General features: G+C 36.7%; 2 protein-coding genes across 7 annotated transcripts in view; one reads left to right on the top strand and one right to left on the bottom strand.

Moving 5' to 3' along the window:
* Window positions 1-14341, top strand: part of LOC117409477 (ligand-dependent nuclear receptor corepressor-like protein) — a 45431-nt gene extending 31090 nt beyond the window's left edge. For 4 of the 6 annotated variants that reach the window (XM_034015592.3, XM_034015591.3, XM_059005966.1 and 1 more), the window contains exon 8: window positions 4521-4920. In XM_034015592.3, the coding sequence (XP_033871483.2) occupies window positions 4521-4621 (101 nt within the window). In that variant the 3' untranslated portion in view covers window positions 4622-4920. Of the gene's footprint in view, window positions 1-2276; window positions 2518-4520; window positions 4921-11295 lie in introns of those variants that run through there. The other 2 variants (XM_034015594.3, XM_034015593.3) reach the window with 2 other exon arrangements.
* LOC117409478 (condensin complex subunit 3-like) overlaps window positions 14331-22221 on the bottom strand; it is a 28524-nt gene continuing 20633 nt past the window's right edge. The window contains exons 16-22 of the mRNA XM_034015596.3: window positions 18899-19080; window positions 18418-18592; window positions 18025-18195; window positions 17610-17739; window positions 15946-16002; window positions 15481-15562; window positions 14331-14674 (exon numbers count right to left, since the gene is read on the bottom strand). Coding sequence (XP_033871487.3) covers window positions 14539-14674; window positions 15481-15562; window positions 15946-16002; window positions 17610-17739; window positions 18025-18195; window positions 18418-18592; window positions 18899-19080 — 933 coding nt within the window. The 3' untranslated portion in view covers window positions 14331-14538. The remainder of the gene's footprint in view (window positions 14675-15480; window positions 15563-15945; window positions 16003-17609; window positions 17740-18024; window positions 18196-18417; window positions 18593-18898; window positions 19081-22221) is intronic.

The raw sequence follows: 22221 nt of genomic DNA, 5'->3' as shown, positions 1-22221 counted from the left end.
TTCAATACAAATGTCTTTGCATCGATAATATTCCTGCTGTTTTGCCTACACCGGTTGGATGATTTTCACCAACCTTTGACCTGGGCTGTTAGAACAGAGTCTCTCTTGGATGCTGTCTGGTCTTCCACCAGGCCTTTGTTTGGGTTTCAAGTTTATAGAAAGGGGTTGTTATTCAAGCATTTTTGTGGACACTGTTTTTTAATCAAATGCGACCCTGCAAAACCCCCACTCACTTATGCATTTACAGTCAACTAAATACTGCGATACAGAATACTGATCCAAAATGGTGCCCAACAAAAAACAGTTAGAACATTCAAGCTGAAGTTTTATGACCTCAGTGCAAAAGGTTGAGTCTGTGGGACCCTGGCTTTACAGTTTCCTCTAGGTCAGTGGTTCCCAACCTTTTTCAATGTAGGGACCACCTTGGTGTTTGCATTTTTCGCACGGACCACTTGCCACGCATATTTTCACATCAGCATTTTGAAACTAATTTGTATATGTATATTTATAAGTACATGCAGAATGTAAAGTATTTACAGTGCCTTGCATAAGTCAATACTTGGTAGAAGTACCTTTGGCAGCAATTACAACTGTGAGTCTTTTTGGGTAAGTCTCTACCAGCTTTGCACATCTGGATCCTGCAATTTTTTGCCCATTCTTCTTGGCAAAATTGCTCAAGCTCTCAAGTTGGATGGGGACCGTTGGTGAACAGCAATTTTCAAGTCTTGCCACAGATTCTCAATCAGATTGAGGTCTGGGCTTTGACTGGGCCATTCTAAGACATTCAGGTTCTTGTTTTTAAACCACTCCAGTGTAGCTTTAGCTATGTGTTTAGGGTCATTGTCCTGCTGGAAGGTGAACCTCTGCCCCAGTCCCAGGTCTCTTGCAGACAGAAACAGGTTTTCCTCTAGAATTTCCCTGTATTTGGCTCCATCCATCTTGCCCTCAATCCTGACCAGTTTCCCAGTCCCTGCCGATGAATAGCATCTGCATAACATGAGGCTGCCACAACCATGCTTCACCGTGGGGATGGTGTTCTCAGGGTGATGAGCAGTGTTGGCTTTGCTCCACACATAGCATTTTGCGCTAAGGCCAAAAAGTTCAATTTTGGTCTCATCAGACCAGAGGACCTTTTGCCACATGTTTGCTGTGTCTCCCACATGCCTTTTGGCAAAATCCAAACGGGATTTGATATGGGTTTTTTTCAACAATGGCTTTCTTCTCACCAGTCTTCCGTAAAGCCCAGCTTTGTGGAGCGTCCGGGTTATAGTTGTCCCATGGACGGTTTCTCCCATCTCAGCTGTGGATCTCTCCAGCTCCTTCAGAGTTACCACTGGCCTCTTAGTTGCTTCTCTGACTAATGCCCTCCTTACCTGGTCACTGAGTTTTGGTGGACGGCCTTCTCTAGGCAGAGTCGCGGTTGTGCCATATTCTTTCCATTTTTTAATAATGGATTTAACGGTGCTCCGGGGGATGTTCAAAGTTTGGGATATTTTTTTAAAACCGAACCCTGATTGGTGCTTCTCCAGAAGTTTATCCCGGACTTGTTTTGATAGCTCCTTGGTCTTCATGATGCTGTTTGTTTAGATATGCTCTCTAACAAATTCTGGGGCCTTCCAGAAACAGGTGTATTTAATCTGAGATCATATGACACTTTAATTGCACACAGGTGGACTCTATTCAACTAATTATGTGACTTCTGAAGGCAATTGGTTGCACCAGAGCTTATTTAGGGGTGTCACAGCAAAGGGGGTGAATACTTATGCAATCAAGACTTTTTAGTTTTTTATTTGTAAATAATTTTGAAAAATATGTAGATTTTTTTTCCCCACTTCGAAATTATGGACTATTTTGTGTAGATCAGTGACAAAAAATCCTAATTAAATCCATTTTAATTCCAGGTTGTAACTCTACAAAATGTGGAAAAGTCCAAGGGGGGTGAATACTTATGCAAGGCACTGTATATAACGTACCTAACTTAATGAGATTCCTGGGCTTGAATCTTCGCTACTAGTTCTTTAAGGAATGTTGTCATTTTATGCGTTGGCGACTTACAGAGACTAGGATGTGTGAACTATGCATCAGCTGCAGAGTCACTTACGACAACGTCTGACCCGAAAGACGGAGCACGAGTGACTTGTTCTTTTATTTGGAAATAGGTATATTCCTATATCCTGGGCAACACTAACACATATTTTATATTGTTGAAAATGAAAAGTACAAAAACTGAGGTTTTAATGTTTTTTTGTTTTTTTTTGCTTGTTTGTTTAATTTAGACATTCCAACAGTTAGGAATATTCAATGCAGTGCGCTACTTTTATATGGAGTGAAAATGCAGGTACAGCCATATTAGTTTGTTTTTTTACCTTAACAGTTAGCACAAGCAGTAGAATGAGCATGGATTAGTAAGATGTGCATTTGCGTGAATGCTAGATGTAGATTTAAAAAAAATAAAATTAGTAATGCTGGCTAAAAAAAAAAAAAAAAGTGTCATTTTGATAAGAAAATGTGTAACAGTTATTTAGTTAGTATTTGTTTCACAAAAAGCTGTTTCAGTTAATGGCAGCTTTGAAGGTGATGCTAGATATTGCATCAAAGGGAGCTGTAATATTAATTTACAAACACACCCAAAATAAAATTAAAAAAACAGATAAAATGTGGTTAACCCTTTAAGGACCAAGATTTTTTTAGTGGGCTGCTCCCCCAGGACCATTTTTGTACGTTTTGTACAGTAACATCTTGGGATTGGTGCCCTTATTTCCAGAACACACTGGGGGACATTATAAAGTATTTAATAAACCATATCAACGTTTCACTTTTTTTTAACACGATATTTAAATGTTAAGTATGTTTTTATTATTATGTGTACTGCTTAGAGATGCATGTATAAAAACATGTCATTCTATGACCTGATGGAGCTTACAAATTATATATATATATTAATACACATGAGACAGAATAAATGTTCTAATATAACTATAAGTCAAATACATCGGATTTACAGTGTTTTCTCATTTTTTTCTTAGCTGTAAACAAGTTATTGTGTCATGTTTTGTTTCTCTGTGCTGCTGAAAATGTCTCTGTCCTTTAAAAATGAAATGCCCATCTCAGTGATGTCACACGAAAAAACAAACAAGCAGTCAGTGAAGTTCAGTCCCACCCCTATCCAATGATATGCACTAACAAGACGTCAAAGAAACAGGCCCAGAAGGACACTTCAGTATGATCGTATTTACATGATCACAAGGTGTTTGTTGTGTTGCTTAGAACTGCGTAACCAAATTTTGGGAGTTGTTTGCAGACCACCTGGAGTTTACTCATGGACCACAAGTGGTCTGCATACCACAGGTTGGGAACCACTGCTCTAGGTGATTCTAATGAGAATTTCCGCAGAGCTAATTACATTCTCAAACCAAATGACCACCCTGCCAAGTGCCCAAAAAAGACATCTAAGAAAGTCAGTTGTCATCTGAAAGTACAGACTGGCATCCAGTGGAGTATGAGAAGTTGTTTCTGGGTGGGCAACAGGAATTACAACTGGTCATTGTCAAAGATGAGGTGGGTAATTTGAAATTTAATTGTGTGCGTGATACTCATGACAATGAAAACACAGGTTGTCTTAATTTTCTTTTTTTCATGTTGTTTTTTGAAAATCACAAGGGAATTGTATCTATTCCCTCTGAAGTACAGGCATGTGAATGTGTATCAGGGCAGGAACTCCAAGCTGTAGAAGAACAACTGCATTTAATACTAACACAAAGGCAAATGAGAAACTGCATTTAATACTAACACAAAGGCAAATGATGCACAGAAAAAAAAAACAGCAGAGGAAACAGAGCCAGCACTTTGTAACTTATAAAAAAATAGTAGCAGAGAGGGGTTGACTAACAAGGTACAGTAATGTACAGTAAATGAAATTTTGAGGTCTGTAGCTGACTATCACTGCACATCATAAATTATTACTGTACAGTTAGTAAATCTCACACAAAAGCAATAAGAAATGTGTCTATCAAAGACTTAATTTCAGAGACAAAATCCAAATACAACCAGCCAGAAATGTAATAGTAGGAAACAAACTGTACACTGAAACAGGGTCCAATTCTCATGCTGCAAAGCTTATAAATAAATAAAGAAATAATTCAAATAGCTTTTTGAATTGTCATTCAAAAAAAAGTAAATTTTGCAAATGGTTTTGGACATCAAGTGAAGCTTTTGCTCATTAATGGCAATACTCTTTGTTCCACAAAACATAATGCAGTTAGAATTGCTTGGTGGGTGTTTCTAATTTCTTATCATTATAGCAATTAAGCATTTTAAAGTCTTCCTACATTAGTTGTAAATGTACCTATTGTGTTTTAGAAGTCCTTTTTTATTTTATTCTTCTTCTAATGGCTTCTATAATAGAAAATCTGATTAGACATCGAAGGTTAAATACTTCACATCAAATTTGTCTGTATTATATTTAACAGAATGTTGTATTCTTTTTTTAATTGTAAAAATATAAACTTCTATTTTTGTAGGGCCTTTAAACCCTCCCATGCAACAGCCCTGGCGTGAAAGAAGTGGAAATAGAGCTGCAATGTTCTCTATGACCCCAATTAATGTGCTGCCTTTGGACTGATCGTGCAGAGGCATATTTAGAAAGATAGCAACTCCTTGTTTTTGTATCATGTAGTTTAAATATCTCTCCCCATAGCCCAGCAAACATTCTTATATTACTATCAAACATTTGTTTCAAGTCTAATGCTTCTGGCACAGTGCGCATTGGTTACATTTCATAGCGGTAACACAAATCTACAGATTCTGCTAGAAAGCCACAGTACTCTAAACATAGCTGCTCTGCTGTTTTACTATTGTAATGATTCTAATGTATAGCACTAGCTTGACTAAAACAATTCAATAAAAATGACTGAGTTGAAATTTTGGCCTTTATTCATGCAAATTGTAAAATGGGAACTGTATATTTGGTTTACTAAGGTTTGGGGTATGTAGCTTTTTTTTACTTGGTGTGTCTGCTACTACATTTGGACCAGTTAGTTCTCTGGTCATGTAGAACTATTAAAATAAAGTCTTATTTGTTTAAATGTTTGACAAATAATTGTACTATTATTTTTTTTTATGTTTTTTTTTTTTGTATTTCTACATATCTCACAATTTGGTTTTATTATTGTTAGTTTTGTGGTTGGTAAACTGTCAACCTTTTGACTTCTACTTAAATTGTTATGAAAGCAGAAACAATGTTGAAGTTATTGGACCAACACCGAAGTTCAAAATATACCAGCTTTTTCCAGATACAGGTATATGCAAAAATGTATGTATGACATACAGATGGACGAACATCCAGATACCCCCCGTTATCTCCAGAATCTGATATTCTAAATACTTTATACTAGGGCTGTCAAGCGATTAAAAAATGAATCTCAGATAATCTCAATTTTAATCGCATATTAAATCGATTACTACATCCACCAATAAGTCAATGTAAATTTGTTTTATTACTGATGCTATTATTATTATTATTATTATTATTATTATCCTTAACTGTAAATAAAATCATTTCAAATGTATTCAGTTATGTATTTATAGAACCAAGAAATGTGCCCATTGAGACTGTCGCCAAAATTTATACAAGGGCCAATAATTTAGAAATTACAAATACATGTACAACCAACACAATAAAACATGTGGTTCAAGCTTGATCAGAGCATACAGAGATCAGAAAACAGAATAAATATCTATTTATAAATGTGATTGTGGACTGAAATAAATTCATTTTTTAAATAAAATTTTAAATATGTAACTACGTTAAGCACTTCTTATAAATTAAGTGTTAATTGTGAAGAGAACATAACAAAAAGTCATCATATCCAAAAACTGCAAACTAACAAGAAAAATTGGTAGTCTTACATCCAACGCGCGACAACAAAAAAAGTAGCAATGCAGCCTACTTTAAAAAAAAAAAAAAGATTTTATTATCACTCTTAGCTTGATTTGTGGGCTTGCAGCGATCCTAAATTTCTGTCGAAGCTGGTGGTTTTAATTCTTTGTTGTTGTGTGTAGCAGAAGAGCTGCTAGTGTATTTTGAGAAGCGAAGGCATGTTCAGCTCGCAGCAGACTAGATGTACTCATGTGTGAACTGGACCTCACTTTTACAGTAGCCAAGGAAGCGTCTTTCTGTGCAGTGAGCTGCCAGAACATTTTTAAAAAATAAATAAACCCCATTCATTTGTAGTGCTTTGCTCCATTACGCGGTTCAGTGACTAACTTTCTATTTAAACAATAACTGCACTCAGACACTCAATACAATGTTGCTGCGGCTGGGATTGAAGTACGGTGTGCTGAAAGGCTCAAGAGACAGCAATGCGATTAACGTGTTAAAAAAAATCAATTTCCAAAAAAATTAACGTGTTAACTGCGATTAATTGACAGCCCTACTGTATACTAAATGTTAAAAAGTTTAATGGCAATTTGATAAAGGGGTTCTCCAGATTTATGGAAAGATTTGAAATGACATACGTACACCCGCTTCCACTGTAACCCCTTCGCAGGGAATTTCATCCCGCATGGAGCATAATATGGAAAATATTGTTGCATATTTTTTCACTGTAGATTACCACTCTCATACTTTCAGTGTAATTTGATTACAGTTGTGTTTTATTTATTTGCAGTTATATATCAGCAGTATGACCTATGCAGTTGTGTGTGTACTGTAATGCCTTAGCTACAGTAGCCCTGAAGTGCAAAACACAAGCAATAAAAACACTGCATGCAACAATTAAAATAAAATTGACAAACAAAAATAGAAACACACAATCCACCGAAAAAACAGATAGCATGCAAAACCTATTTGTAAATGATGGCATGCAAACTCAGAAAACACTCCAAAAAATGCTAACAACAAAAAGGTTTTAGGGAACTTCTACTTTGAAAATGAAAATGGTGTCATAATGAAACATCTAGTCCCCGTGCAAGTTATGTATGTCATGTGGTTGTTGAAAGAGCTGCGAAGTTCTGTAAATTACTGGTTCTTGCCGTATGATTTTAAACCTGTAGTTTGCATGTCATCACTTACAAATACTGTAGGATACTCTAACATATGTTACACTCCACAGCTTTCTCCATACTGTGTATCTGGAAAACCACTTACTAATTACTTACATTTTTCCAAATATCTGGATAACCATTTATTGGTGTTAACATTATTTGTCATATGTTTAAGAGGATATCGGATTCTGGACATATAGGGGAGGTCCGTACATTTTAGAATATATCTGGAAAACCACTTGTCCAGTCGTCATGAAACTTACTGAGAATATGAGATTTGGGGGATATAGGTTAGGTGAAGATCACTTCAATTACTCAAGCTAATTTGAGCCTACCAACAAGGCAATTATCTGTGGAGTACAATCAGTGAGTCCATTCTATTTTAAAATGTAATTGTCATAAGCAGCTTTTCATCAAGTGTTGTATTTAAAAATCTGCACATCAAACCAAATCAAACTATATAAACAAGCAAGAGACAAAATATTTTCAACATAGGAAATATGGCAATGTTTCTAGGGTTGACGATAGTACCGTCTGTCCGTTCATTCATCTGTCTGTATGTCACACTTACAATTTTGCATATACCTTGATAGTCACTTGTCAAATTGTCATTAAACTTGGTGAATATTATTCCATACTACTGTGTAAATACTGTTGCAATATGTCATGATTATCATCTTTTTCATCATACGGATAGCTGTAATTTTGAATTTAGTGGTGGAGGATGTTACTGACATACTTGTCATATTTCCTATGTTGAAAATATTTTGGTTATTTTCTTGTTTTTATAGTTTGATGTGCAGATATTTATAATACAACTCCATGTGTGGTTTTTTTTGCACAAACTAAGAGCTCAAATATTGTTTTTGTTTGTTTGTTTGATACTTTATATAGGTGCTCAACACAGTTTGTGACAATTACAAAGAAAAAAATAAAACAAAGAAACCTTGTAGTCGGTTATTATTTAGACTTTAGCTACGCTATATTTTGGTGCCGAAGAACCCGGGATTGAAAAAGAAATGACCGAACACATGGATCGAATGAAACGAAAACGGGGTACTATCCGAACCTCTACAACGAATCTGCTGAACCTCATAGAAGTGGAGCTGCTGACACTTGTCAACAAAGGAGGAAAGTCTGATAACCTGGATAAAGGTATTGAAGTTGAAACGCCGCTAGGTGAGCTAGAGGCAGAAATCGAAAACACACAGGATTACAAGGACTGCATCATCCTACGCAAGAGCCATGCTAGCAGAGCTATACAGAGGCAACGGGATGCCGTGAGTAATGCTGCTTGTTAGAGCACCGCAAGTACTGATAGAATGACAATGAACAGACAGTTAAAATGCCGAAGCTGATTATTGAAATGTTTTCTGGCGAATTCAGTTTGTGGCTTGATTTTTGGAGTCAGTATGAGACGGCTGTTCATAATAATGACAGCCTATCTAAAACCTGAAAAGTTTAACTATCTGAAATCATATTTGAGCGGATCAGCTTCAAAGGCGGTTGCTGGACTTACATTGTCAGATGACAATTATGAAGCAGCAGTAGGCATTCTCCAGAACAGATTTGGACGCAAATATCTTAATGCTCACGTGCATAACCTTGACAACAGCTTTGCGTCGGCTGTATGATGAGTGTGAGATCCAAATACAGTTTAGAGGCAATGGGTGTGGTTTCAGACACGTATGGCAGCTTGCTGTGCCCTATTTTACTGCAGATGATTCCTGATGACATCGCTCGTGAGTTTAGTCGTCAGAAAGATACAGTTGATGAGTGGAAGATGCCAGAACTCATAAGCTTTTTTCAGAAGGAAGTAGAGAGAGAGCATTGCATTTGACTAAAGCAAACAGCACACACAAAGAAACTTAGATAAATCAGAAATCCTTCCAGAAACAAGGTGCATCCTTTGAACAAAGGGCGATGAGACCCAGTGTGCCATCTGCAGCTGCATTACACACAGCCAGCCCATAGCCAAATGAAAACTGCATATTCTGCAACAAGCTAGATCACAAGTCAGAAAGCTGTTCTGAGTTTAGTGTTGCAGTCAGAAAAGAAAAACTGAAAAAAGGAAGATGCTTTGTGTGCCTAGGACACAGACATATAGCCAAATTCTGCAAGGTTAAAGGTGTGTGATCAAAGTGAAGTACAAAATCCTGTTATTTCATCTGTCAATCCAAGTGATGTCACCGTGAAAACCAGCTACCAGAAGACTGTGCTGCTACAAACAGCTAAAGCCTGGGCAGAAGGCTCTGCCGGCAGAAGGGTTGTGCGTTGGCTGCTAGATGGAGGCAGTCAGAGAAGCTTTATACGTGAGGACGTCACCAAAGCCCTGAAGCTCCCTGTGGTAAGAGAAGAGACGTGCACACATTTGGCTCTCATGCTCCAGTAATGACTCGAAGCAAAACAGTTAAACTGATCCTTAAGAACATCTGGGACAGACAGCAGAGAGTGAAAATAGAGGCGTTAGACTCCACAGGTCTGCTCTGCTGTGATGAAGGTACCAGGTGAGCACTTAAGACAAGAGCTAGAAGAGAAAGGGCAGCAGCTAGCAGATTTTCCTGAAGAAAATTAACAAGATTCGGAACTAGCAGTCCTCATCAGACTGATCAGAGTTTTAGTAAAGAGCTGAAGCTGCTAAAGGCAGGGCGGTCTATAAACAAGGACTCCAAGATCAGAGAGTTGAAGCCATTCTTAGATGAACATGGACTACTGAGTATAGGAGGACGACTACAGAAATCAGACTTCAGTGTTACACAACAACAACCATGGATATTACCACCAAAACACAGATTTTCTGAAATGTTAGTGCAACATCAACATGAAAGGGTGAGGCATTCAGGCCTGCGAGACACTTAAGTGCAGCTGAGAGAGAGATTCTGGATCATAAGAGCAAGACAACTGATTAAATCCATCATCTCCAAATGCTTAATATAAAGAAGGCTCAGTGTTAAACCTGGACAGCAGGTTCCCTTACCGAGAATTACAGAAGCACCACCATTTGAGGTTACATGCGTGGACTTTGCTGGACCACTATGTGAAAGTGAATGCATCGACAAGAAAGGCGTACATTGCTTTGTTCACTTGTGCTGTGACTAGGTTAATCCATTTAGAGCTTGTTTCTAACCAGACTACAGAACATTTCCTGTTGACTTTAAGATTTATAGCTAGACGGGGACTGTGTAAGACAATATACTCTGACAGTGCTAAGACTTTTAACCCTTAGCTGTCCATTTATTCAGCACGTCAGGTCCAATTTATTTTCACATACACGGTTTATTTTACACGCGCTGTATAAAAGTATTTTTTTTCACAGTAAAACAGGTTTATCAACAGCATATCAACAGACCACTCAGTACTGCATCTCCAGCCCCAATGGTTACATTTCGTACTTGAAAGGGAACTCCCTTGTTGGGAGGCTGAAATTAGCTTGAGTAATTGAACTGATCTTCATTTGACCTGATCCTTTGTGATTTGATTCATTTGTAATGTGCTGTGGGTTATCAGGGAGCATCAAAGAGTGAGTTAAAAAAAATAAAGCCTCCATGTATTAATGCCCAAATAATTTTTGATCCTCATTATCTGATAATGTTCCTCAGATAGTATGCAGGTAAAGTATAAGAATATTAAAATGCAGGTCCAATTTTATGATGTCCTCATTTGATGAACGTGGGTGTAATTGTGCTCTAAAAGTTCAAACATGTTTCATCAATTATAATTTCCACATAATTCAGAAATCACAAACGACTGCCACATATTCCTAGGTAAGGTTTTCCATGGTCATTTTAGTGAGTTGTATAAGTTCATCTGATACACCAAGAAATGGTGGTAGAAAAAATAATGTGGAATAAGTATACTCTCCTTACATTGGTCCTGGTAAATGCATTGGTCCACGCGTAGGCATACTATCTTCAAAAAAGGTCAGTGACATACACTGCTATCTGTGGATTCCAATTATATTTGGACTACAAGAACAGTATTTTCCTGAAAAGATGTCGGTATGTTCAGTCCATGCAGTTAACCTGAAACCTGCTTCTTGGGGCAAAAAAACCCCAAAACAAAACAAAAAGTCAAAGGCATTGTACATATAAGAGGACAGTGGTGCTTAAGAGGTTAAAGGTGTTGAACCAATCAAGCTGATCCCTCTCTATGCTGTCCAGTGGTTGAGCCGCTGCCGCTGTAAAAATTGTGTTTTGAACAACTTTTTCTCTCTATTTCTATTAAGGAATTTCCTTTTTGTTTTTCTTGTAGAAAACGCCAAATAAATATAATGGGATAACTCATCTCCTTAAGAAGCGATGAAAACCACAAGATTATGAAATGTGCCTTAAACATGTAATTTGCTGAAAAATATCCTAGCATTATCACAATAAGCTGCTTTGTTGAAGAATTTAAAATGATTGGAACAAAGTGTAATTGAAAGATTTGTGTTTATTTGTTTTCTTGATGCAGAGGTTTCCATTTGTAATGAAACATTGAGTGTGTAATATAGTTATTATATACCCATTCATCAGACCTGCACATATGTTTATACAAGTGTGTGCTAATAAACAAAAAGGCCACACATTGGTCAATGCTATTTGTATTACAAAATAAAAAAACTTAATTGGAAGATATAAATATGCCTCAAAGTAATAATGCACTCTGGGTATATAATATATATTTTTAACTAACACATTAAGGATACCATTTTTTTTGCACTATCCTCAAGTAGCACACCCTAGGTTCTCAAGAAATTCTTTCTTCTGGTTCAAATAATTGTATTTCACTTATTTTCATAAACATCTAATTGATGCAGCATTAATCTTAACTTGTATCTTTAATGAACTGTTAGGTGTTTACCCAAGGTACACCTAATAAAATGTCCATTAATACTTTTGCTTCACATTTAAGATGTTAAGATGTTGTAAAACTATTGTTTCTCCATGTGTAAATTAATTTTTGCTATCTTTGTAAATAGTTTGAATATATTTGAGTGATTAGTTGGCTAATTGGATTCCATATTTCCTTTCCACAAATGTTGTTTTTGTAGGAGTATAAACAAAACTACCTCCTGACAGTACAAAATACACCACCTTCAAAAAGGGAAAAATCAATGTCTGTGGTTTTCCCCCATTCACCTGTGTAACTGGAATGTGATCATTTACAGTTCTTACCTATTACTAGATACATGAGGTGAAACTTAACCCTATTTCCCCAGTATATTGAACTCCACACCTTATTTTATTCTCTTACCATGTAGAAGTTAAAAGAAATGGTTTTAAAGCCTACTGTGATTGTTAAATGTGTCATTGTGCAACAGGATTCAGCGGCATCACTATGAATATAAGGACATTGTGTCGTGGTTGCTTCTAAATTTAGTAGTTTGACTCACTCAATGAAGGTTTTTTTGTTTAACCCTCCGAGGTAAGGAGGTCAAGGTAATCTTTTTTTCTTGAATTTATGCTGTGACAATGATATGGATTAAAATAAGATATTATTTACTATTTTATCTATACAAGTGCTTGGTGCAAAATCTTTGTTTACATGGTAGTCAAACAAACTGATTTTTAATCAAGAACAAAAGTGTTTTTACAAGATACCATTTTAATCCATCTAATTTCACCACATCACTGAAACAATGGGAAGCAAAGCTTTGGACAGGATATGATAATGAAAGTAATATTCATGTATTGACACAGCTAAATTGTATTGCACAACAAAGTCACTATGTTAAGTAAATCTCAAGTTTCTCCGAACTTCTCACATCTAGAGGTACTATCTAGTACAGGGATCTCCAACCCTGCTCCTGGAGAGTTGCAAGGTCTTCTGGTTTTCGTTTCAAAATCGAGCTAGTTACTTAAATTGAACCAATTATTGGCTTAATCAAGATTAAGATGTGTTCCAGATCTTTAGCCACTGATGTAAAGACACCCATAAAAGATGCAGGACTGGGGGCTCTCCAGGACCAGGGTTAGAGACCTCTGATCTAGTACATTCAGTGAAACAATGATAAATGAGGTAGACTCAGTGTGACAACAGAAACATGCAAAAAGATTGGAGATGCAGAAACATCTTTGTCCTTAGAAGCATTTATACACTGGTGAAAGAACACCAATCAAGGACCCACTGTTGATCTTATAGTTCTTTGAGAAAATAAATATATATTATCAAAACTAGTATACAAAGAAAAGTATTCTTTAAAACAATGGTGTGTTTCAAAGTAGTGAGACAAACTATTTAACATGGTAGTTGCTAAACAAATGCTCTTACCCAGATTTTACTACACAGTGGAATTGGAAAATAGTAGCATGTTCAGTGTGGATTGGTTTGAAAAGTCCTGCACAGTAGTACCTAAAGGCATCGTCATCTTTACTACACAAATTTCACAAGGGTAAGACAATATCACTCCAAAAAATACACAATCAAATTGGTGGAAGTACTAGCTGCTACCATCTCTCCTGTGCAGAGGTACAACATGGAAGAAATAACTTTGCTTTTAGTATCTCGCCTTGCCATGCTAACTTGACAAACCATAAACATCCCATAATTACGAATTTACAGGTTGTACAAACATGTTGGTGAGGCAGGGTGCTTTTGTCCCTCAATAATTTCAAATTACAATTCCAAGCATGTACTTTTCCAATGATTTCAAAGTTAATGGTTCTTCTATTTGCATTTTTGTAGAAAGCACCCACTATTCTTTAAAAGCCTTCCATCAATGGATTTTGAAATATCTTTGCAAAGAAAAAGAACATTCAGGGATGCTTATTATTTTAAGTTGCCCTGTGGCAAAATATGCTGGTCATGGGCAGATTTCCTGTTTACTATGCATTTATAAACTTTTTGCATGTAGGGTTTTTTTTGTTTTGTTTAACCTTTTAAACAAGGTAACACTAAAAGCAGACTGTCATGTTTGATATACATGGCAAAAAAAAAAAAGTTACTCCGTTTTCAGCAATATCAAATTCTGGTTTAAATAGACCATTTTCCATAACATTGAGCATATTTATATAAAAGAAAAAAAATCCTTTAGCATTCATGTGTTTTTTTTTTTACTAATACTTTATTTGTAAAATGCTATGCTCATTTCATGCTGTATAAATTCAAGCCTTAAAATGTAAAAATATTTTGTATAATTTAAACCATAAGGGGTTTGTGATGCATTATTACTGTCAAACCCTTTGAAGTTTGTTTTTATTATGCTATATGTATTTTTTTTAAATAAAAGAAAACAAAGTTTATACATAGCTTTAAAAAGATTGTATTAAATAAAGCTAGTGTCACCAAATGAATAATAAAAAGGATTACTGTTGAATGTTTAATTCTTTCCTTTATGCCATACAAGCACACATTTTTACAAGCAATGATGTAAATGTACATCTTTAAGTATACTCAGTTATCTCATCTAAAATTTGCAGTCATACAAAAGTTAATGTTTTTAAAAAGGGGGAAAAAATACAAACAATCCATTAAAACACATTGTCACATATCAGTTGTGCTGTAGAATAAGACTTATGATGACTGATCTGCTTCTCTACTTATCAAATCTGTGAGATTCATTTTGGTTTTTTCCATTGCGGCTGCTTTTGCACGCCTTGTTGACCTTGTAACCGTTTCAGGAACTGCCTCTACAATCTCCTCCCCATCACTAAAAAAAGCAAACAAAAGAAACAGTATCATAGGAAGTGGATTTAAAAATTCCAGAAAACAAGGCTGTATTTATTCTGCACAGTAGAACATATCGTTTAGATTTGTTACTGTCACATTAGAATTGCAGTTCAGAACAATGACCATTTATTCAACAGTAAAGGACCCTAAAGATTTGTTATTAATCAAAGTCTGCATTTTAAACATGTGCAGAGTTCTCAGTCAAGCCCCACATTTACATATTGAAATAATTTACTACACTACGAGTATCGCTACAAATGGTTCTAGCAGGACAACATTAAGAAGTTAACATATCAGAAGAGGAGTTTCCAATGTGCTTTTAGAAGCTGAACTCTATTATTTTTTCTGTCACAGGACCAGTCAGTTAATACATTGTACTGTTTTACTCTACAAAATAATTAGTATATTAGCTGCAAGTATAATTTTGCCATACAAGTCATGCAATTATAGCACTTCTATCCAAATCACTGTGTGCATGGCTAAGGCAAAGGCAGTGCATCATTTGATCTTGTCTGTCAATCATACATTTTCATGAATACTTCTGCATTTAAAAATGCACTTAGGAAAAAACAAGTAATATAAAAATAAATGACCTTCAAACACAAATTCAGAAGCAAAACTAAAATGTGTTGTAATCAGTTGCTAGGGCATTAATACAATAGTGATTTAATAGGATTACACATCCATTTGATGAATCTATGGAACGTAAGGAATTGGCCTTTACAGCCAGTGAAGAAAAATAATTTATAAAAAAAAACAAAAAGAAACACTATCCATAAATATTACCTTTCATCAGAAACCTCGACTGTTTTGCGACGTGTTGTTCTGCTTCTTGTAGGCCTGGTAGCAGTGGATGCAGATTTCTGCCCTGAAATACAAGATCATCATCATCATCATCATCAGGTGAGCAACTAACCCAAACAAATCTATTAAACAAACAAACAAACAAACAAACAAACAAATAAATAAACACACTGTCCAAATGAAAATGTGACAGTAATTGATAGATAAAAAGAACAAAACACACGCACAGCAATCAGAGCTGTATTGTGTCATCTCACTGAAACAATGCTTGGGAGTTCCATAAATAAAGGTTTTCAAGTTATGCTTTTATACCAGTTTTCTCTTATCCGTTTGTAATTCAGTGCACCACAGTCGAATGGACAAATCAAACTGATGTCAAGTGTAAATCGTTCAGTACTAATCACTGAACCTGCATTTATGAAAAAAAAAAAAAAAAAAAAACCCTACCTCTTTTAGTTCTCTTTTTTGTACTTTTCAGTTGATCGTCGTCATTCTCAACATTTTCTGTGAACAATGAACAAAAAGAACTACAGTGAATCAAAACTAACTGATCAGAGACATTTTTTTGATAGTATGAATTTTCTACAAGCTCCCGGCCAAATTTAGCAGTCGCTTATTGTAAATTACTTATAACACGAATTTCCTGTTAGTGCAAATTATTGTCCTCCCAGGGAGGAAAATGAGAATAAAACTAAAACATCCTAAATCGAACACCTAAGTGTAAAGGATATTGGGAAATGTATTAACATCCACATCAGCACCTCTGTACTGTACTTTATTTTTGTGCTGTTTGAGGACTAAAGATCCTATGATGCATTTTGAGTAGGGCTGCTCCGAGTAACAGATTAAAAATCAAACCGATTAAATCAACTACAGAGTTGATTGCAGATTAATTTTTTACAATTTAAAATCATGCAGAATTTTATTTGTATATAAATTAAAATCAACCAGTAGCAGATCTGCATTTTCTCTGCGGCAGTCCAATCATAAGTGAGCGGAGGCGGGACAAACAGTTGAAGGTCTTTAGTAGGTTGGCAAGCAAGAACTGGCATTCAGAGGGCACGATGAAGGCACCAATTCCTCAAAATAGAGGTAATTATGTGGAATTACTTTCTCCGATTTCTGACTGACAGCATTTAAGCAATTGCTTGCCAATAGCCACAGTATTCTTGGGAACCTGTAACAAGATTCCGAACGGCTTCATCTCTTCGGTGCCTCAGGTTCTGCTAGATGCAGAAGTACAGGAAGGAAGCCAAGTACTTAGCTATAATGGTAGATTAAACAACTGATGTTGGAAACACAGCTCAGCTGTCTTGTGTTTTCAAGTATGTGACTGACAGTGGCCCGAAAAAAAACAGTTGTTCTGTGAAAACGTGTTACATTTACTAAAATAAAAATGCTTTAAAAAAAAAAAAAAAAAAAAAAGACGACCAAATTCCCATAACTAATGTCCATAACTAACCGATCAAAAAATCTTAAATCGATTGACAATCCTAATTGAGTTGCCATAGTGTATATGGAAAAACATGCACTATTCTTGCAGACAAAAATTGAGGTGTTGAAAGTGATGTATAATACACCACCATACAAGAAAAAGAAAGGATTACAGAGTTCAACTTTCCCACGAACACTTGGTCAACCATTTAAAAAAAAATGTATATATAAATAAAACGGAATACAAGTCAATGTTTCTGATTTGCTCAATACCCTGATGTTGAGGACGCCTTTTATTTGTGGTTTAAAAACACCTGTGATCAGAATGGGACATGCTTTTTAAAAGTTCACTTGGACAGATTTTCAATAAAACACACAGTACTTTTAAATGTATAATTATTTTCATTGTTCTGCAATTAATTTGATTTCAGTGTTACTGTAACTTCAATAAAGACTGACAGTATACATTTGGCTTTAGATTCCTGATGACACATTTTTTTGCTGGTCCCTTGAATCTCATATTAAAACGAGAATTAACTCATTCTCTAATTTTAATAAAATTGGCGAAGCATTAGTAAATCAGTAATGGTGAAGCATAGATGATGTTCACAAATAAAAATAGAATTATTTTTGTCATTGTTTGCATCATTCCCTGAAACATTAAATATTAAAAATACCTTCCCCATTTTCAGCAGGACCTTGATTTATTGTTGTATTAACATCCTTGGTACCATTATCCTTAGATTCTCCCTTCAGCTGACTAATAAGTTTTTCAAGGGCCCTTAAACATACTTTATCCTTTACCTCCTGTAAAACAAACAAAAGCCATCAATGTAATTTATGAAAACGGGTAGTCTGGGCTCATACTGGCAAGCAAAATAACACACTACAATCTTATGTATTTGCCAGCATTTAAATAGAATAAGTTCAAACATAATTTTGGCTTCAGAAGATTTGATAATAAACCCCACTAGCTGTCAGTATGTTTTAGGATAATTATCTGAATACAAGCATTTTATGAACAGACTTTACTACATATGTAACAAGCTACATTCCAAATCACACCATTGAGTGTTAGTTAAATGTATTTACCGTACAGACTTCATCCAAAAGCACCAGTAAATCCTTATTACACACAGACTCCCCTGTAGCAAGTTCAAGTGTGCTCAAACACCTGGCATAGATTCTGACATCTGGAGCAGCTGGGTCGTTTAATATCTCATTACATATCCTGATAGCCAAGCTGTCATGCACAGTAAGTTCCTGTAGCAAAGAGTTTAATGAGATGAACATGGATTCTTTCACTAACCAATTCTAGTAATACAAATTAAAAGCTGCAAGAAATTAAGTCAGCACCTATTGGTATTGTTTGGAACAATTTAGGAGATCTCCATTGCATAAAGCAGTGAAACTTATGCAGCAGAAAGAGTTAGCATACATGTAACACTTAAAAACAAACAAAAAAAAAAGTAAAAAAGCACCTACTTTGTAATCGTCCGTTTTCTTGCTTTGATTAATTAATCCACTGGGTCTAGTCAAATCCATAAATAATTCGGCTACATTTGCTATATCAACCTCAGCTAAAGGCGAGGATCCAGGGGCGTTGAACAATGTGTGCATAGTTGGCAGAAAACTTTCTTCAAAGCATTCTTGATTGGATCTGTTGAATATAATTGACTTAATTTCACACATTCAAAAAAAAAAAAAAAAAACTTAGCGAGTTTGACCATGTTAGCCCAAATAACATATCCAATGCAGGCCCATTTAAAGCCCATGAAGCCCTGCCCACAATCACTACAAGCACTCAAACCTAACATTTCTACAATTAGTTAATGGGGCATTACAAACAAAATAGACTTGATGTAAATTTGAAGCATACATTCTATATATTTAGAATAATTTCTTAGACAACAAAGATTTGTTCAACAATTAGATATTAGATATTGTACTGTAGGTTATAGCATACCTGCTTGCGTAAGCAAACAATGGAAAGAACACGCCCAGGCAGTGTCGAAGGCGCGTGTCATCTTCAGTAACAGGATTATACCACAACAAAATAAGACGAGAAAGCAACTTTGCACTGACGAGTCTTCCAGAGAACATGAGTTTAGCTAAACCTTCAACAGTTTCAGTCCTTAGCTCAGGTACCTAGAGAAGAAAAAAAAAAGAAAAAAGGAAACGCTGAAATAAATAAATAAAAATAAAAATGTACATCTATCTATCCATCCAAACACTGTAGTTAAGAGACCGTGTTGTTTGTATTCCGCCTTATAAAACGGCATTATGGGGCAAATGGGAGCCATGACCATACCGCCTTATAACAGTGGGACGCTTTGTTTGTTATATATAGACACACACACAAACACATATAAACCCGTTTCCACATATAAATTACACCAACACTATAAAAACTAATTCAGCGTAGATTGCTCCTCACACCCGTTGCCTGATTGCAGTTTGTGTGAAGATGACGAACAGGCAACGATTGCATTCATCATGCATGATTCGTACAATAGGTCATCTTTGAATTAGCGATATCTTTGAATTAGTCAACCATAGTCTTTGTTTTCACTGAGAATAACACACTTCACACTGGAGAAAGTTCAGTGTCAGTCAGTACGGAGATCGTTGCATCCGGGTCGATCCTGTACATTATTGTTCTAATAGGGTTAATTTGTATTGAAAAGAAATTGGTTCGGGCTCCCGAGTGGCGCATCCAGTAAAGGCGCTCCTCACAGGATGTGCCCTATAGCCTGGAGATCGCTGGTTCGAATCCAGGCTATGTCACAGCTGACCGTGACCGAGAGTTCCTAGGGGGCGGCGCACAATTGGCTGAGCGCTGCCCGGGTAGGGAGGGCTTAGGTCGGCAGGGGAATCCACGGCTCACCGCGCATCAGCGACCCCTGTGGCCGATAGGGCGCCTGTGGCTCTGCAGCGGAGCCGCCAGATCTGTGTTGTCCTCCGGCACTATAGGTCTGGTAGCATTGCTGTGGATCTGCAGTGCGAAAAATGACGGCTTGGAAGGAGCACATTTCGGAGGACGCGTGTTTCAGCCTCCGTTTCCTGAGTCGGCGGAGGGGTTGCGAGCGGTGAGCCGGGGATACAGATAATAATTGGGCATGCTAAATTGGGGTGAAAACCGGGGTAAAAATAATTGGCGACGACTAAATTTAAAGAAAAAAAAAAAAAAAAAAAAAGAAAAAAAATTGGTTCTTACTGTTGGGATTGTTAAAAACGAGTGTTGGTTATAGTGAAGTTAGCCTGTATTATATATTTTTTGTTGTGACTATGATGTGGAATGTAATAAACAAGTTGTTTTCCCCTTCGTTTTACACGCCATTTCCACATTTGTTTTATTTAACATTAGTGTTTAAAAGATAAATTTCAGTTTTCGTTTGCTTGTTCAGCTACAAAAGGTCCCAAGTAAACCTCATGTTATTACTTTATGAAAACGTGTCTATGGCCACTGTTTACTGTAAAGACACAGCAATGGCAAGGAATGAAAATAAATAAAATGCAGTGTAAACTTTACGTACTATTTATTTCAGGAATAAACAAAACAATGTTCAACTTGAACTGCTATTTGGTAACCTTTGTTTTGTAGTCAATTCACTGGACTAAAAGTAAGGCCTACACATATTTACTCCGGAAATATTTTTTGACTTTAACCTGTTACATAGCACAATGTCTTGCTGTAAAATAAGGCACACACACAGGGGCCACACCGCCAGCTGCCCCCTGCCCCCTACCACCCAAACAACTCCGTCCTGCACACACACATTTCGTACAGAAAGAAAAAATATGACTTGGGTTTGAGGAACAGTGTACAGGGAGACGTTGATTCTTTCATTGAAATTTGTTAGCGCACAAATTGGGGTTATAACACAGCAGTAAAAGAAACACGTGTTTTTTCAGGTAACACAAAAAAGATATGTCAAAAATACATAGCTGAAAGGGCTGTGTTTTAAAATAAGTAGGCTTCCATTTAGATGTACTGTAGTTGGTTTTGATGGTACAGTACTATATTTTCAACAGAAGTAGTATTTTAATTCAGAACGATATGATTCAGTGCCTGAGTGAAAGATAAATTTGCCCGGAGGCCTCGTCTGTGGGTGCTCGACGGCTACCTACGCAAGGCCGGCTGGAAAAAACATGAACCGTTACATGCATCCCAGTGCCGCAGAGGAAGTGGCTATGGGCCACCTCACCCCAAAAAGACGAGGCCACCAAAACATGAAAGGAAATAATAAATGATTAACGCACCCCACCAGGGGCGCGCTGCCACTTAGCCCCCAAATACTGAAGAATTTAATGAAAATGAGCAGCTGCAACACGGCCCATACCCCAGAGCATGATTGCACTGGGGGAAAGATCCCAGCCTCTCTAACCCGACCACGCACCTCGCAGAATGAAATACGAACCGCTCAGCACTCAGGTAAGGAAATTCCCCCTACTCACAAAACCTTAGGGTAGCCCTTCCTCCAGGCTCTAAGCAGTTGACTCCCGTTTCGGCTTCCCAGCACATGACTGAGGGGCCGAAACAAAAGTAGCAACATGGGAGAATAACACACTGAGCCTGTATGCGCTTGCTGAGGACGTGTTGGTTAGGGGCAGATTGTCCTTCCAGAAAAGCAACAAAGTTTACAATTCTGAAAATATCACATGCCAAAAGGAGACAACTGGACACAAACTAATACAGTACATACTTCTAAATCCGGTACGTATTGTAGCAGTATGTAAAATTCCCCATTAATGACACAACAGCAAAATGAAATCAAAATGCTACCCATGCACAGAACTGCTTAAAAAGTATTATACACACACAGAGCATCAAAAGAAACTTATAACACATTTATTAAAAATAAATAAAATAAAAGGTCTATTAACGATGGACATTGATGAAATGTTTTTGGTTTCTTTTTAAAATCACTCGATCATTTAACTTTGACCATGACACACTTGAGTGACTGACTGATGCATATGCACTTAATCCCCTAATTAGCGAGACAGTTGATTGGACACTTATAGGAGGCTGTGTGGTCCAGTGGTTAAAGAAACGGGCTTGTAACCAGGAGGTCCCCGGTTCAAATCCCAGGTCAGCCACCAACTCATTGTGTGACCCTGAGCAAATCACTTAACCTCCTTGTGCTCCGTCTTTCGGGTGAGACGTTGTTGTAAGTGACTCTGCAACTGATGCATAGTTCACACACACTAGTCTAGTATCTTGTAAAGCGCTTTGTGATGGTGGTCCACTATGAAAGGCGCTATATAAAAATAGATTATTATTAT

Source organism: Acipenser ruthenus, chromosome 2, assembly GCF_902713425.1.
Source record: "Acipenser ruthenus chromosome 2, fAciRut3.2 maternal haplotype, whole genome shotgun sequence".
Taxonomy (NCBI): Eukaryota; Metazoa; Chordata; class Actinopteri; order Acipenseriformes; family Acipenseridae; genus Acipenser; species Acipenser ruthenus.
The sequence above is the reverse complement of the archived record's forward strand: the minus strand, read 5'-3'. Positions and strand labels throughout refer to the sequence as shown.